At 35.9% G+C, this 17,800-nt stretch overlaps 1 protein-coding gene across 1 annotated transcript; it reads right to left on the reverse strand.

The window, feature by feature from the left end:
• Positions 1-9,956: 9,956 nt before the first annotated feature.
• LOC104086017 (uncharacterized) lies at positions 9,957-11,797 on the reverse strand. The gene is made up of 2 exons (XM_009590153.4): positions 10,586-11,797; positions 9,957-10,508 (listed from the first exon to the last, which is right to left on the reverse strand). The coding sequence occupies exons 1-2, from the start codon at positions 10,892-10,894 to the stop codon at positions 10,002-10,004; spliced, it is 816 nt and encodes a 271-aa protein (XP_009588448.3). The 5' UTR covers positions 10,895-11,797; the 3' UTR covers positions 9,957-10,001.
• Between the last annotated feature and the right edge of the window lie 6,003 nt (positions 11,798-17,800).

Here is a 17,800-nt window from a genome sequence, read left to right on the forward strand (position 1 = left end):
TCTCAGCATGGTATCGTTGTATGCTTATTGTAATTCTATTGTCTCAATGATGTTCTGCAATTTCATGTTCCCTAGTGTCAAACTTGATAGGTTTCAACATGTATAGTAGACCTTCACTCTGTGTATTTTATTCAAGTAGTTTCTAGCCTTCTTAAGTTTTGCCTGGTTGGTCATGCTCATGTTAGCCTTAATGTCGTGTCCTTTTCTTGTTATGAGTTCACATTCATGCCTTGGATTTATGGGATCTCTGTAGAAATTGCTTGCTCAGAATCTGCTTTAATGAATCTCTTCCTACTAATCTACTATTTCCTGCAAAGTGATTCTTGACTTTCCCATGTTATAGCATTGTCTTAATATATAGCCAAGCATGTTTGTTTGTGATTTGTAACTCTGATGATTGTGTCCCTTGACCTGTCAATCCTTCACTCTTAGCATTGCTTCTAGGATAAATACCAATGTATAGTTTTCTCTCATGTGAGGTCGACTGACATTGAATCCCAATGTTTGCTTGTCCTATTAACATGTTCTTTTACCTACTATGAGTTCTTTAGAATCTTTGTGTTATAGTTAATGTCCATCATGATAAGTAAGTGATAGGTTTTTTAAATTGTGCCCACTAGCATGTTGTTATGTTGTTTGCAACCACATTCTCATCAGGTTCTTATGTTAAAACTTTCATATAAAGATTGTACTGTACCTGCTTCTTGTTCATGATTCTGTTAGACTATTAGCTAAAGGTCTTTAGGTTGTTTCTGGATCATGCTTTACTTTGAAACTCTTTGAAATGGTTTGTTGTCCTATGATGCTCAACCTTGTCACTATTAAACTCTGTTTCTGGAATTACAAATATAAGCTTGCCTCATATGTGTCTTGTGTGCCTTTTTATTTAGTATGATCCTATTTATATGTCTTGGCTAGAACTGTTGATGGTTACAGCTATAAGAACTAAGTGTTTAAGTTGTTTTATGAGTATTGTATCACTTGCATAGCTAAATTTAGCATCCGTTTAGGTAAATAAGTTATTCATTGGGACTGAAAATGGGCCATGTGTGTTGTTGGACCTGGGGCACTGGATTCAGGTGCACTCTGATTATCATGTGAGCCTGTGGTTTGGGCCTGTTGTTTGTCCGGAGAGTAAGACCATTGAAGGCCTGGGATATCCCTAGTTTATTTTTTTGTTGGGCCTGTAATTGCTTTAGTGGGCTTGTATTCGTTTCAACCTATGTTTTGTCATTTTCAAGTCCGTATTATTTCATTCTTGGATCTGTAATAATTTGTAAACAAACAATTGGGGTACTAGTGAAATTGGGGAAATGAGTATATTCTAATATTTGCATGAAAGGGTAGAAAACCTACCTATAGGGTCTATGTGTTATGTTTGATTGTTTCGTTCAGCATGCCTTGTTTGTTATTTTGTTTGGTGTATGGTACACTAATAGAAATTGTGCCTATAAAAAATTATGCATCCCTCACTTTCACACTGTTCAAACACGTTAGTATCTACCATGCTCATTTCTATGTTACTACTGTACATTTAGACAACATGCCTATAGGAAGTATAACGTATGCTTTGTTGACCTAGATACCATGCCTATAGGACTTCAAATAATTAATTGGTCAATTGCTTCTATTACTTTTAAGTGTACTGCCCATCTAGAAATCATAACTATAGAATTCTAATCTTTTAATCGATTATTTTCGTTGTTTTCATTACACTGCCCCGCCTAGACGACATGTCTATAGGATTAAAGTGTTATAAAATCAAGCCCAATTGTCAATTGTTATAAAACCTGCCCATAAGATGTTTATCGACGACTTCACTGCCTACTTACACAAACGATTAGATATCATGTTTATAGGACTTGCAACACTCTAATTTGCCTATATGTTAGTCCAAAAATTATAGTATTGTTTATATAATAATGGAATCCATAATCACGTAGAAATCATGCCTATGTGAGGAGGTTACCTAAGCCCTTTTATTGTAATTATATGCAGTCCTATCTGTTTTTGATTGTTGCCTAGTTTTATCATTTTGAGCAACTGAGTTGAGTCTAGAACTACCAAATAGTAGGTCCAAAGCCTCCTGGACCCTAGGCATGGAACGGGTAGGCACGCATAGGGCACGACTTAGAATTGAATTAGAACGCTTTTAGGTAAACAACTTCAACATTGTAATCGGGGTAGCAGGAGATGATAGTATGTGCCCGCTGAATAATATGAGCAACTCCTACCTAAAGAAAGTTGCGAAGTATTATTTATGTTGCACGTGGTGATCCTTTAGGATAAAAAACTTAGGATCCCATTTTCCCTTATATGCTTGCTAAATGATTTAGTCATTAAGTATAGACCGACGCAGTTGTAATCCTTTGTGATCTTTAAAACCTGTACCAATTATTCATATAGTTTATTTTTCTTTGCGCTGGTTTATGTTATAATGGGACTTTCAACTTTCATATTCTTCTTTATTTATATGCTCGCCTAGTTTAATCATATAATCCACATAGTATAAAATTCGACCGGGGGACCTCGAAGAGTGCCTAACACATTATCTTTGAGGTAATCTGAGCCCTTACCCGATCTTTGGTGGCGTTGACTAGTCAAACAGAGTTATTTGCAAATAGGTGCCCTAACGCACCTTAAAAAATCGTTAGGTGAAGACTCTTCTCTTTTAACACCCATCTAAAAGAGTTGTCACTAGGGCTGTACAAACCGAACCGAAAAACCGCACCAAACCGAAAAGTCAAACCAAATCGATTAAAAAATTCGACTAGATTTGGTTTGATTTGGTTTGGTATTGAGTAAAAAAACCTGAACCAAACCGACATATAAATATATAATTTTTGTATATACTTTTAAGATTTTATATAGAATTTTCTTTAAAACATATCTAGAAATATTTGGGATTCTCTTGCGGGATATAATATATAATAGTATATGAAGTGCTCCATATTTATTACCCTTAAATAATAGGTTGTATGATCACTTTCTCATCAAGTATTACTGAAATGCGTCAATCTCTTTGTTCTTCCATATTCATATCATATGTTAAGTTCTTATATCTTTTTCGAATGTGAAGTGATTATTATTATTTAGGTATCATATTGAGTTTTATGTTTAATTACTAAATTTGGTTAACCTTGAAAGTGTACATCAACAAAATATTATTGTCATGCGAGTAAAAAAATAAATATATTATGTGTTACAAAGAAAATTCTCCCATAAGAATATTTTAATAGATAATATATTTTTATATTTTTTATATTTTTACTAAACATATATTTACTTATAAAAAAATTAACAAAGTAAGATTAAAATAATATTTAAGTAACGAAAAACCCAAAAAATCCGACAACACCGAACCAATCCAAACCGATATAGTTGGTTTGGTTTGGTTTTGATAAAAACCGAACCAACCCGGTCCATGTACACCCCTAGTTATCACACGTCAAAGCCCGCTTTCGCGAGAAAACGGGGCGCAACAGTCACCCATTCCCAAAAACCTAATTGTCATTGTTCTCCAATTTCAAAAATCTCCCTTTTTCTTTGAAAATTTCTTATCAATGTCTGATTTATCTGTGAATGCGCATGATATGCAAGAAGGTGTTGTTGCGGATTGATTGCACTATATTTGATGGCTTGTTCAGACGCTAATGCTAGGAGAAAGTTTTACAAATGCCCAAGATACAAAGTTAGTTTTGAATTTATTTCGTTTTTGGTTGATTTATTTGATTCATCTTCTTTTGTCGGGTTAGGTTATGATTTGCTGAGTTATTATTTGAGATGGTTCTTGATTATTAGTATTTATGTAGAAAAAATGACTAAATATTTTCACTGAAAATTCTGATATGATGTAGGTTAGTTCTTGCGGGTTTTTTGAATGGATTGACAAAGAGCTCCCTCGTCGAGCGGTGATGGTGATCAAAGATTTAAAAACTAAACTTGATGCTGCTAATATTGAGAGGAACAATTTGAGGAATAAATTTCATGACATAGAACAAGCTACTATGATTCAAAAAGGCCCTATGAAGATGAAACTTGAGGAATTGGAGGATGCTATTAAAGTCGAAAGAGACAACTCTAAGAACTTGTTTGATGCAATGGAAGATGTTATCACGGTTGAAAGGCATAATTTGAAGATGAAACTTGACGAAATGGAGCAATTTAAACTTGTGAAAGCTGAAAAAGCTAATAATTTAGAGGCCAGCGTGAAGAAGATGAGAACTATCATTTTGGTTTCATGGGCTTTGTTATTTGGTTAGGTTGTCGTAGGGATGATGAAGTAAATATATGTTGTTTTAGTATTGTAACGACCCGGCCGGTCGTTTTGAGTAGTTTAGCCCTGATCCCCTAATTTATGTTCCTTTTATGTTATATAGTAGTTGCGTGACTTGCTGGGGTGTTTGGTGTCGGGTTCGGAAGAGTTTCGGAGTGATATGGGATACATAGTCCCTAAGCTGGAAGTTTAAGTCGTATGAGTTGACCGTAGTTTGACTTGTGTGAAGATGACTCCGAAATGGAGTTTTGACGGTTTCAATAGCTCTGTAGGGTGATTTTGGTATTAGGAGCGTGTCCAAATGTTTTTTTGGAGGTCCGTAGGTCGTTTCGGCGTTAATTGGCGAAAGTTGAAAACTTTGACCTGGAGTGGACTTTTTGATATCGGGATCGGATTTCGATTTCGGAAGTTGGAGTAGGTCTGTAATGTCATGTATGACTTGTGTGTAAAATTTGGTGTCAATCAGAGTTGTTTTGGTATGAATCGGTGTTGGTTTCGGAATTCGAAAGTTCAAAAGTTCTTAGGTTTGAATCGATGTGTGATTCGTGATTCTAGTGTTGTTTGATGTGTTTGACACTTCGAGCGTGTTCGTATGATGTTTTAGGACTTATTGGTATGTTTGGTTGAGGTCCCGGAGGCCTCGGTTGTAATTCGGACCATGTTCGGCGCGTTTCGGATCATTTAGGAACAGCTGAAGTTCTAGTTTATTCACGGATCTAGTTTCCTTCTATGCGATCGCGAGGTCTTGTCCGCGATCGCGAAGGATTTTTTGTAGACTGATGGTTTTTACTCTACGCGTTCGCAGAGAGAGGGACGCGATCGCGGAATGTTGGTTCCCAGTGAATTGCGAACGCGTGGTGTAGGTCGCGTTCGCGTAGAGTAATTGGGGGGCTACAGGTTCACGCACTTTTCTTCATCACGGTCACGTGGTGTGTTACACGATCACGGTAGCTTGATGAGGCAGTGTTACACGTTCGACATGAGGTTTTCCGTGATCGCGGAGTGTTATTTTGGGCAGCAACATTTTTGTGCTTCGCGAACGCGAGGCATTCCGCGTTCACGAAAAAGGAATAACTAGGGAGCAGAACTTAAGTTTGAAATCGAGAGTTTATTTCATATTTCACAATTTGGACTTAGAGAGCTCGGTTTGAGGCGATATTTCAAAGGATTTTCAGAGGGATTGTTGGGTAAGAGTTCTTAACTCGATTTTGATTAAATTCTACTAATCTATCATTGATTTTATCATGTAATTAGGGATTTGGGTTGGAAAATTGGAGAAAAGTGATAAAACTTCTTAGGCTAAATTTTTTTTGTTTTGAAAGGCGAAATGAAGTCGGATTTGAATAATTGTTGTATGGTTGGATTCGATATCGAATGCATGTTCGATTTTTGTAATTTTGGTTGGGTTCCGAACCACGGGCCCGGGATGACTTTTTGGAGTGAATTTTTAATTCTTTGCTAAAATCATAATTTTATTTTTTAAATTAGCTTCCTATAGTTATATTTATAGTATGAAATTATTTTGTCTAGATTCGAGCCGTTCGGAGTTGGAAATCTAGGGAAAGACCTAGTTGATTGATTTAGCGTGGTTTGAAGTAAGTGACTTGTCTAACCTTATGTGGAGAAAATTTCCCTTAGGATTTTGTATTGTTGTGACAATTGTGATATGTGGAGGCTGTATAGGCAAGGTGACGAGTGCGTAACGGGCTAAATGTTGCGATTTCGGTTTTAGCTATATAGTTTCTTTTTCATATTTTAATTGAGTTACTTTAGCATGTTATAGCCACCATGTTTAGTCTAATTTCACATGTCTACTTGTCTCATATTTTATTTGCGACTTGTACTACATGTTTAGTTGAATTACATATTTTCTTAATTCCGTATTCATTATTTAATCGTGGTATTCTTTACTTGAAATTCGCTATCCTTGAAATATCTTGCTGTTGAGTTTGGTGTTGAGTTGCAAAGGCCGTGGTTTCTATTGAGGCAAAGTGTAAGTTGTGAAATATCATTCTATTGAGTTGTAATATTTTTTGCATTCATGTTATTGTTGAAAGGATTGTTTGGTTGTTTGCACGAGGTTTCTGTCGTTCTGTTGTTGTTACTATTTGCACGAGGTTTCTATCGTGTCGTTGTTACTATTGGTACGCATGCAGTGGTATAAGATCTGGGTGTTGAAACGTATGCGGTGAGATTAGGTGGGCTTGATATGCATAGCTAGTAGGGGAACTACTAAAAGTCAAACGGTGTGATAGGTGGGCTAAAACGTGGGGTGCTATTTTGGGAAAATGATTTTCAAAACTAAATGTAAAGGCTCTCGCGGTGATATAAGGAAAGACTGTGAGTTACTTTTATAATTTGGGACTACGAGGGGTACCTTGGTAGGGGCCCCTTTTGATCGTCTCTATTTGTTGTAATTGTTTGGTTGTTGTTTCCTTAACATGTAAGATTCTTGTTTTTTCCTTCGTGTTGTATTAAATGCCTTGATTTCGTATTGTAAACTTTTCGTAAATTCTTATTATCTCCAGTAAGGCCTTGACCTGAACTTGTCACTACTCTACCGAGGTTAGGCTTGGCACTTACTGGGTACCATTGTGGTGTACTCATACTATGCTTCCGTACACGCTTTTGTGTAGATCCAGGTACATCTTTTGAGACCCAGCACTAGCGCACTGAGCTTGCTATTGGAGACTTCAAGGTACACATGCCCGCGTCCGCAGGCCTCGGAGTCCCCTTTTATCATGTTCTTCCTTATTTCTTTATACTCTTATAGACAGTGATGTATAGGGTTGTCCAACACTGTATCTAGAGCTTGTGACTTATATTTCACCAGGTTTTGGGGAGTTGTACGCATTGTGTTTATAGATTCTATTTATAAAATTGTTGGAGTTTTGAGATTTTAAGTTTTATTTAATGTTTTCGTATATTGTTAGGCTTACCTAGTCTTAGGTACTAGGTGCCGTCACGACATTTTACGAAGGTAATTTAGGCTTATGACATGTATGTTGTTGTAGTATTTTGGTTTAGTTATAAGGATGATGAAGTGAAAATTTACACCCCATGATTTCGTACGTGAGAGTACGTCGTAAGTTAATTGATGTGAGATCAGAAATGAAATCATCTTTTAAAGTACATAAATTAAGTTAATCATGTTACCTTAGAGATTATAAATCTTTAAGATCATGGATAACAAGTACCAAGAGGGTTTAAAGGCTTAGAAGCCAAACAAATTGAAGAAAATAAGTTTCGTCGAAAGTCGACAAGTTTGGAATGTAATAACATGTACTTTTGGGGTGATACTAGGGTACTTAACATGAAAAGGAGGTTATGTTATGAGTTATTTTAGTCGTATGATAGTCTTGTATTACATTTTGAAGTCAAGCGAGTTGTGGAATAAAAGTTGGCAAAGGTCATGACAAGTTACATTCATAATATGCTGAATATTAGGTCAAATGTAGCGGAGGTTTTATCTAAATATACTTGGAATTACAAGATGATACACATATAAAATGGAAGATATACGAGTCTAATTTCTAACGAATTAAACCGTTCGTCGATACGACATTAGAGTAGAGAGATATTTGCAGTTTCGCGAGACTGCGCAGACTGCATAGGTGACAAGTAGGTGTGTCACTAAAGCTTTTTGAGCAATACATATTGTGTGTCATATGAGAAATGCCTAATTTCTGTATTTAAGCTTTTAAATATCAATAAAAGCTGATAAATTAGTTTCCTAATAGTTAGAACTCACAGGACGGTAATCGAAAGCTGTGATTTAAATTTATATCACTTTTAGTGGATTGTTTTATAGTCCACTCATGTTGGCCTATTGTGCTGCTGATTTATGGAGTTTGGAAGGTTAAAGTGCGTGAAAAAATGCCACATGTGATAGGATAGTGTTCTAGTTGCTCGTCGTTGCAATTTCAGGCTAATTGATAACTTGTTGATTGGGTGTGTTATGATATATTTGGGTTTTTTGCTGTATTAAAGGTCCTGCATTGTAGTTAGGTTATTTTTGAATTGCTGATTGTATTTCTCTGGCTGTTGTTGTTGGTATATGGTATTGGAGGAGGCCCTTGTTACAGGGGAGATGCTACCCGAATTTACGTAAACGAGCTACTAGCTTAAGTACAAACTTAGCCTTTACTCAGCACTGATTTTGAGTGTCCTTATGCTATGGTAGATTGAGTTGAGTTATTTGAAGAGTTGCTTGGAAGGTACTAAGGATTCAATGGGGTTAAGGTATGTTAAGTCACTTTCTTCTTTCTTTTGGCATGATCTAAAGTGAAATGAACGTAAAATGATAGCTATTTCATAACGGATCTACTCCTAGCAACTAAGGTTGTCCATGTTGTTCTTTCCTTATAAAGTTATTCTAAGCATATATGTATGATGATTGAATCCTATTGAGGTTCATATTGATGGTATGATGTCCATAGCGTTAATCGAAGGTGCAACGACCTTATGTCACTCCGAAAGGTTTAGACAGTGATTCCGGTTATCTCATGACGGCCCTTCTGGCCCATTTTCCCATGATGGTGTGATAAGAAATATACGTTACGTTGGTAATCTGTTGAGTAAGGCACCAGGTGCCAGTCGCGGCCCTCCGATTTGGGTCGTGACATGAATGTATGTTAGTTTAGTATGTTGTTGTAGTATTTTGATTTAGTTATAGTAACTTTGTTTAGTACTTGGTTGCTTTCTTGTGATTTGAAGCTTCAAGTTTTGATTTTTGCATTTGCATTCAAGTAATAGAGGAAGATGAAATTTTTTATGTGCATTTTGTATACAGTAGCTATGGATCTATGGTATTGAGTGCTACTTATTTTCAAATCTAATTGTTATGATTTAATGTATTGATAGTCCGATTGGGATTGAAATGTGGATAGAACAAGATCTAGGCAGATTTGTGATTTTTAATATTTATTTGAGATGGAATTTGGAGCATAAGATTGAAGAGATTGAAGAAATTGAAGATTGAAAAGTGAAGAACAATTTCTCCACGAAGGTCAATTGTGGAGCCAAAACTAGGGGTGCAAAAGTGCATGAAAAATGTTCTAAGTCGGAAAACTTTGGAGAAAAGTCTGTCCAACTCCACGGTCTTGATCGTCTCCACGAACTACTCTACGATTTTAAAGGGCATCTGAAGCAAAGAATTGTGCAAGTTTTGTCCGGCTCCACGATCTGAATCATGGAGCCATTCAGCCCACGAACCAGGCCACGAACATCATCTTCTCCGCAAACAAAGCCACAACTGGACACCGTAGGAATTAGATTGTTACTTGCATAAGAAATAAAATTACGATGACACCAATTTGGTCACATGTTATTATAGAAGAATGCCAAAGTGATGTCGTGTTTATCACTGCTAATGGATATACAACTATACAAGCGTCAAACCATTTGTTGCTAATTGAATCATGCAACGTGAAGTAAATGCATAATTATGTTAAAGTTCATAAAACTCAAGTAAAGAAGGAATGCTTTCTGAAGAAGATTGAATTGTGTGAAGTTTCTTAGTTGGACCGTCTGACCAATGAGAGAGGAGTTTGAAGTTTACATGCATACAGAATGTATTAAACAAGTCTTTGCCAGAACTGTTGGACATAAAATAAACTGTTGTCATATAGTTTTACAACTACTAAAACCAAAGTATTTTTACTGCCATCATAGAGTTTGCAGTAACTAATACCAAAACACATTAAACAAGTCTTGCCAGAACACATTAATTGACAAAAACCAACATTTCAATTTTCAACAACCAAGATAAACTGACCAGCTTTGGTTGTTGGAAAAAAATATCTAGCAACAAAGTTAAAGACCTGCAACTACCTACAACAACTAAGATCAACTTTCCCACTTTCTTTTGTCTTGCCACTTCCAATTGATTTTCAGTTACTGCGTCTTTACCTTTGCAAGTGAACTTAGTAGGTGTGTAAGGAAGATCAGTGGGATAACTGACACCAGTATGATCTCCTCTTAAAGAGATCACTCTTGTCCCAGTTGACATCAATTGATTCTGCCTCATCAACAATCTTGTTTGATCTTCAGAAATAATCTTAGTCATTAAAGTAGGGTCACTTTCATGCTCGCTACCATCACCGAAGGGTTCTGTTTGGTGTCTTGGTACTCTAGGTGTAGGCATGAATACAAATTCACTTTCATGTTCACCTTCTTGTGTTGGTTGAGGGGTTGAACAACTAACATCCTCAACATTTCCTTCAGCACCAACCTATAATTAAAAAGAAAAACTTTTTTTTAAAGAACTACAATTATATAAGAAGAAAAGATAAGTTAAGAAGCAGGTACCTTGCATGTCCTTGAATTGTGGTCCAGTTCACTACAAATGATGCATGTCATTATAGTTCCCCTTCTTGATGCAGCCCACTCTCCTTGTCTCCTGTTAGCCTCATCTTTCTCCCTATTTCTTTTGACTTTTGGCCTTCCAACAGTTTTGGCAAGTGGAGGTGGTTCCATAGCATGTTCTGGTAATACTTTCCCGAACTTTTCACCTCTAACAGGCATCAACTTGGCCCTATATGTCATTAGGTAAGCTTCTTTGTTGTACCACCAACTAATTTCAGTCATTGGATCCTCTCTCTTGTATTTTAGTGCCATGATGGCATGGGGGCATAGGATGCTAGTCAACTGCTAGGATCTACAAGTACATTTCTTCTCTACTAGGTTCACTCTATGTCTATCATCACCCTCAGAAATCTCATAGCCAGTTTCACCATTGACATGAACAGTACATAAGTTGGCAACCTTCAAATAAGCAGCATACAACTTCATGCAGTTAGGACTGAACTCACCTCCCCATGTTCTAGCTTCTTCTTCCTTCTCTATTAATTTGTTCATGATCTTGATTCTAATATCCTCATGCATCTTCAGGATAGGATTGCTTCTTGCTTCTAAGATCCAAGAGTTGAAGGACTCTGTAAAATTGTTGTCCACCATCTGATTTTTGCACAATGCATCAAAGTATGACCTGCATCAATTCTGTGGTGGATACCTAAGCAACTCCTTAGCAGCATCAATAGACAATTCACCAAGATTCTTTAATTGATCTTTAAAGTCCTCCTCATTGTCGCGCCCCTCCTTTCTCGCGAAAGTCGGGCTTTGACGTCGTGACAACTCTTTCTAAAGGAAGGGTGTTAAAAGAGAGAGTCGCCACCTAACGGGTTTGAGGTGCGTTAGGGCACCTATTTGTGAATAACTCTGGTTTAACCAGTTTGCGTCACCAAAGATCGGGTAAGGACTCAAATTACCTCGAGGAGAAGGTGTAAGGCATTTCTCGAGGTCCACAACTGTGGGTCCCGGCCGAACTCGAATTATATGAATTAGTCCAAATAAAGAGAAAGACAAAATTGGGCAAATAAACAAAATAATTGATTTTAAGGCAAGGTGAGGGGAGGGGGGTCCTAAGTTTTTTAGCCTAAAGGATCACCCCGTGCAACATAAATAATACTTCGTAACTCCCTCAAGATGGGGTGTTACTCATATTATTCAGCGGGCACAAACTATCATCTCCTGCTACACAATTACTATCTTTAAGTTGTTACCTAAGGCGCACTAATTGATTCTAAGTCGTACCTTATGCATGCACTACCCGTCCCATGCATATGGTCCCGGAAGCATTTGGACCTCTATTTTAGGTGGTCCTAGACTTAACTTAGGTTGCTCAAAATGATAAAACTAGGCGACATACAAAAGCAAGTTGGACTTCATATAAAAGCAGATAATGGCTCAAGCTAGCCTCCGCACTTAGACAACAAATGCACGCACACAAATTGGCGTTTGACAGTTGCAGAATTAAGACGAGTTAAAATCATTAAATCCTGTAGACATGATTTCTATGTGATTCTAGATTTTGATCATGTGGGCAGTTATGCAAAGTATAATTTCTGAGCGACTACATAGCTGCCTACTGATTATAAGTATAAACGGTTGAAACCTAGAGACAGGCTATCTAGGTGACTTACGCAGTATTTGACAGTGATAAACATGAGAGATCTTCAGAATTACTCAGTTTGATCCTATAGGCATGTTTTCTAATAGTGGCAACGAAACAGTGTTGAAAGTTCAATATTAACACTTAAAAGCGAGTGGTATTACCCTACAGGCAGGATTTCTAACGATTAACGATTGAAATTGATTTTTTATACTTAGCTCCTATAGGCATGTCTCCTAGATGGGCAGTATAACAGCGAATTAACCAATTAAAACCATATTGGCATAATTTCTAAATGTAGATTTTGTAGAACATAAGCTAACATAGCCCTATAGTCATAGTATCTAATGAATATAGTGCAGTTATGTAAATTGAAAGATTGGTCATTGATACTTTATTTCCTATAGGCATAGTATCTAATAAACACATAGGAGAAGAATATGTTAAACGAATTAAACACTCAAGTCCTATAGGCAGGTTATCTAACAGAACATGTTGAGTAAACTAAACACCTATAGGCAGGATTTCTACCCGTTCACACAAATATTAGAATAAACCCATTTTTTTAATTTTTACTAATACCCCAATTATTATTACAGAATTATTACAGGCCCAATACAAAAAAAATGATACAAATAACTATAATGGGCCTAAAACAGGCCCAAAGTGTACCCAGCCCAGCCAGGCCTTCAGTTTTGCATCCATACAGGTTTCAACACAGCCCAGAAACCACAAGAGAACTTGGATGATACCCAACAGCCATAGTCGATCAAAAGATTCAGAAAAACAGTCATTTACACAAGCCAATTGGCTTATTCAGTAGGCATAGAGAGGGACAGAATTGAGCAGTCAAGAAGAAAGTGGCCAAGAACCTTAGGCCCTAGTGTGTGATATTTCACAAGAGTCTCAAAGTGGACCCCGAGAAGTGCTCACACTAGGGAGGTTAATAGAGAAGTTTTAGGAGGCCTTGTCTTTCAGCCGGCCAAGAATTAGAGACTCATAACAGGGAAACAACCAATGAAAATAGTAAGAAAGTAATGGGTTTGGAAAAGCATTTGCAGACACTTTAAGATAATCACATAATGAACATGAACTCGAGAAGCAAACTAATACATTGGGGCAGAGTTACATATGATAAGAAACAAGGAGCCTGGGATTGCAAAGTTAACAGGCAAGGACATTAGACTAGTAAAACCAATTAATACAACCAATTTAGAACTTAAAGGATCAGATTATACCCAAACTCAGGATTACACAGTATAATACAAACAGGATTAGATATCATAGAGGGTATCAGTCAAGTTTAATGGATAACAAGTTGTTAGAGGTGCAGATTTGGACATGGCAAGAACACATAGAGTGGGAACCATAGTCATAGGAGCATACTACACTTAGAGTAAAGGTCTTAAACAAGTTGGGGCAGGTTAACAACATCAATTAATCACTGGAAGTTCGTAATTAGGCAAAGAAACATGGATTAAACCATGTAATCAGAACAACACTACACTAAGCATGCTTTATTCTGTCTGAATTAACTAAGTTAAGTACAAAGACATTATTAAGCTAGCAATTATAGGCAGAACTAAATAGGAAAAGAGTCAGGAGAACATATTAGGTCATGCAATTCGAAGAACATGCTAATTAGAACATGATAAACATTGCAAAAGTTAGAAACTAACCAGTGATTGTTCAACAAACAAGAAAAGAACGGCAGTAGGGACCCAGAATCTCGAATGTGTCAAGTTCGAAGGGTTTCGAGAACCCAGGGTAGTGCTCACACCCAAGAGAGGTCGGGAAGAATAGAAATCCGATGGCCTTGGCTTTCAGCTGGCCAAGATCCAAACAGAATAGAGTAATAAACAAATACAGAGTAGAAACCTCAGTTGTTTTAGTGGAAAAATGGTGATTGAAATCTGTTTCAAAGGGGGAAGGGAGGGGTTTATATAGTGTAGAAATCGAACACATAAACATGAAAAACCATCAATAAAACACTAGAAAGGAAATAACACCACATGCAATCGAAATCAGTAAGGAAAAGAGAGAAATTTCAAAACCCTAATTTTAGGAAAAGTGCAAAAATTCAGCAGAATCTAAAAATAAAAAATCAAACGTTGCACAAAATAAGATGAATATAGATGTAAACATCGCTTAAAATCAGAGATTTGAACCAATTTTGGTTCGATTCTGTAAACCCTAATTTTAGGGTAAGTAAGAATCAATAGAATATAAATAAAATCGGACTCACACGGCATAGGATGAACATGGACGGAATAACATTCAAAAATCAGGGATTTGAACCGATTTTGATTCAATTTTGATGAGATCTGCTTGCCATGTTTAGGCAAGCACTATAGGAAAGTAGCCAGTATCAGAAGGAGGCCAAGTATGGTAAGTAATAGCCATGGAATCCCATATTAGGTGGGATTAGGAGAAGATTTAGGGCGGCGGGTTTAGGGTTCTTCAAAGAGGGAGAAGGGAGATGAAAGAATATTAGGGCAGTGGGCAAAGGGGAGTGATTAGGGTTACGGGTGAAAGGGGTAATTAAAAGGAGGAAAATAATAAGGGTTGTTGATCTTGAGAGATCAACGGCCATGATTAAAAAGTGAGTGGGGCGGGTCGTGTGAAACGGGTACCGACCGGGTTGGGATTAGTTGGTCATTGATTTGGGCTAGTGTATTAGGTGTTTTGGGCCATTATTTGGTCCGAAAATAGGTTAAAAGTGGGGCTAGTTTTTAAATACCCAACATTTTAGCAAAAGTAATTTATAAAAGTAATTAATGAATAACAAAAATATTATTTGTGTACTAAAATGATTAAAAATAATAACTTAACATTATAAAATATAAAAAGTTATTTTTTGCATAGATAATGTAATTATACATGAATATGGGCTATTATTGCAAAAATATGCAATTAGCCCTAAAATGCAAATATAATTATAAAAAATGCACTGAAAAAATATTTAAAACCTTATGCTGGTATAAATGATAAGTTTAGATGATTAAATCATCATAAAATAATTTGGAGGATAATTATTGGATATTTATACAATAAAAATGCAGAAATAAATTGGTTTAAAGTCTTTAAAAATCATGAAAAAACTTGTGTATGCTTATAAATCAAATGATGATGCATATGCACTATTTTGAAAGTGTATATATATATATATATATATATATATATATATATATATATAATATGAGGGAAAAATTGGGTATCAACACTCATAAGTGCTCCAAGCAGACCACCATAAGTATTTTTTTCATCTCTCCTGAAATTCTAATCCTATTACTCTAGTTGGCTTCAATATGCCTCACACCTAACCTGTGATTTGAGAGAGGGAGGACAGTTCTTACTGCTTCCAACAGACCTTGCACATAAAAATTTAAACAGAATTAACTATATGATAAGGATAAAAATAACTAGAATAGTCCATTAAACAAAATCATAACTTGTACCTTTTGCATATCAGACATAAAGGTAATGTTGGTTCCATCTTTCAGATTCAGTGAGTGTTTCAGCAGCTCCAGAAATCATGTCCATGCCAAGGTGTTTTCCTTGTCAACTACAGCCCAGGTCAAGGGATAGAAATGATTCATACAATCTTGTGCAACAGCCACCAATAGTTACCCCTTGCAATGAACCTTTAAAAAAGTTCTGTCTAGTCCAATGAATTGTCTCAAACCTCGTTTGAACCCTAACTTCATTGTATTTAATCATATGTACATTCTAAGAAATCTTCTTTTGCCTTCAGCAATGGCATCTTTTGATAAATTGATAACTACATCACTACTAGGATTGCTCTCCCTAATCTCATTTGCACATGCTTCTAATCTATTATTGTCATCTAAAAAACTTCCCAATTGTTGAAGTGCCATCCTCTTAGCCTTTTCAATGTGGAGTTATGTACATTCAATGAAAATTAATTTTTCAAATCTTGTTTCATATCCTTTATCTTATACTTGGGGTTATTTTGCACCTTACTCCTGAAATATTGATCTAAAGTTTTTGTTTTGGCTCTAGGATTCTCAAATGCATCTTCACAGTTGTGTTTTGTCTAAATGTTTTATCTTAAAGCCAGGACCCTTCTTATCTTCATAGATGAGGCATACAAAAGGGAAGCCTACTACACATCTATACCTTACTCTTATTTTATTTATTTTTTTCTAAGCTTCAGTGGTTTGGAATTTGCAATAGAGTTCATGACTTTTCTGGCCTCGTCCAAGTCCTTAAATATCATAGACTTATCATGTTCTTTGTAGTGAGTAAGCTTATCATTAACTTCTTTACCCTTTTGCATCCTAAGTAACTCTAATTCTTCAAAATCATATTCACTAGCATCTGAACCATAATCTGAACTTTTATCACTATCAGATTCACAATCAGTACCTAACTCACACTGATATTGACCTGAAATTGGCTCTTCATGGTCCCCAATGTTGAAATATCTATAATATAGACACATAAGAAAACATAGAGGGACCACATGAATAATTTATGAACTTTTACAATAAAAGATTGAGCATACAATAAATTACTACATATAATATAGTGAAAAGAATAAAGCACACTCTTTAAGAGATAAAGTACATGCTTCTGTCGATTTCAACAATTCAACCCTACCACAATAAATTACTCCATATAATACAATGAAAAGCAAAAAACAATGTCTTTAAGAGTCAATTTCAACAACCCAACCCTATCACACCATGATAAAATATGCGGACCTAGGGCACAAATTGACACCACATAAGGAAACAACAAAGATAACAAACAAAAAGAGTATCAGACCCACATGCAAACACTATACACTAAGCTTCAGAATCAAAAGTATTAGTACATGACAAAACCCTAGAAAATTACAAAAATAATTGACTGATCCCTTTATTCGAGTCAGAGACCCATTAAACGGAAGAAGAAATTACCTAAATAACTTGAGATGATCTTTAATTTGTGTTGTTAACCCTTACTCGATCGTATCATCCCCTCAGGTCTCAAATCGCCTTTATTGGAAGAACTAGGTTTAGAGTGGGGTTTCGAGTTTTTTACAGATCTTTTCCGTTTTTAATCCCTATATTGATTGGTAATCGGGTAATTTTTTTTAGAATGAAGGCATTATTAGCCCAAAAAATTAACGTGGGGGATTTTGTTGGCCTAGTTTTCCTGATATATTATATGCATATTTTACCTATTATATTTTTTATCATTTATTACAACTTACCAACCAACTACTTACTAAAGTGACTTGCAATTACTTTTCAAGTAACCGTGTAAATTTTTGGGACTTTCGGTACATAGAATATGAATGATAGTTCTCAAGTGCTATTTGTACATCATGCCCCTTTATAATTTTGAATTTAAAAAAATGACATTTTTAGATTTCTTATATGTAAAAGACAGATCTCTTACGTGTAAAAATAAATCTCTAATGTGTAAAAAAAAAGAGATAGGATCATAAAACTAAAAACAAGTTTGTAAAGAGCCAAAAAATCAATTGATCCTAATTTCAAATATACCTTTAGATGTGAAATTAATTTGTTTAACCACTGGCAAAGAAAGGATGGCCCCAAATT

The sequence above is a fragment of the Nicotiana tomentosiformis genome, chromosome 2, assembly GCF_000390325.3.
Source record: "Nicotiana tomentosiformis chromosome 2, ASM39032v3, whole genome shotgun sequence".
In the NCBI taxonomy this organism is placed as follows: domain Eukaryota; kingdom Viridiplantae; phylum Streptophyta; class Magnoliopsida; order Solanales; family Solanaceae; genus Nicotiana; species Nicotiana tomentosiformis.

Excerpts from the sequence above, each read along its gene's own strand:
- LOC104086017 (XM_009590153.4), bottom strand. The coding sequence starts at position 10,894 with ATGGCACTAAAATACAAGAGAGAGGATCCAATGACTGAAATTAGTTGG. Across the intron at positions 10,509-10,585 it reads ACAATTCAAGGACATGCAAG|GTTGGTGCTGAAGGAAATGT; the intron begins GTACCTGCTTCT and ends TTTTAATTATAG.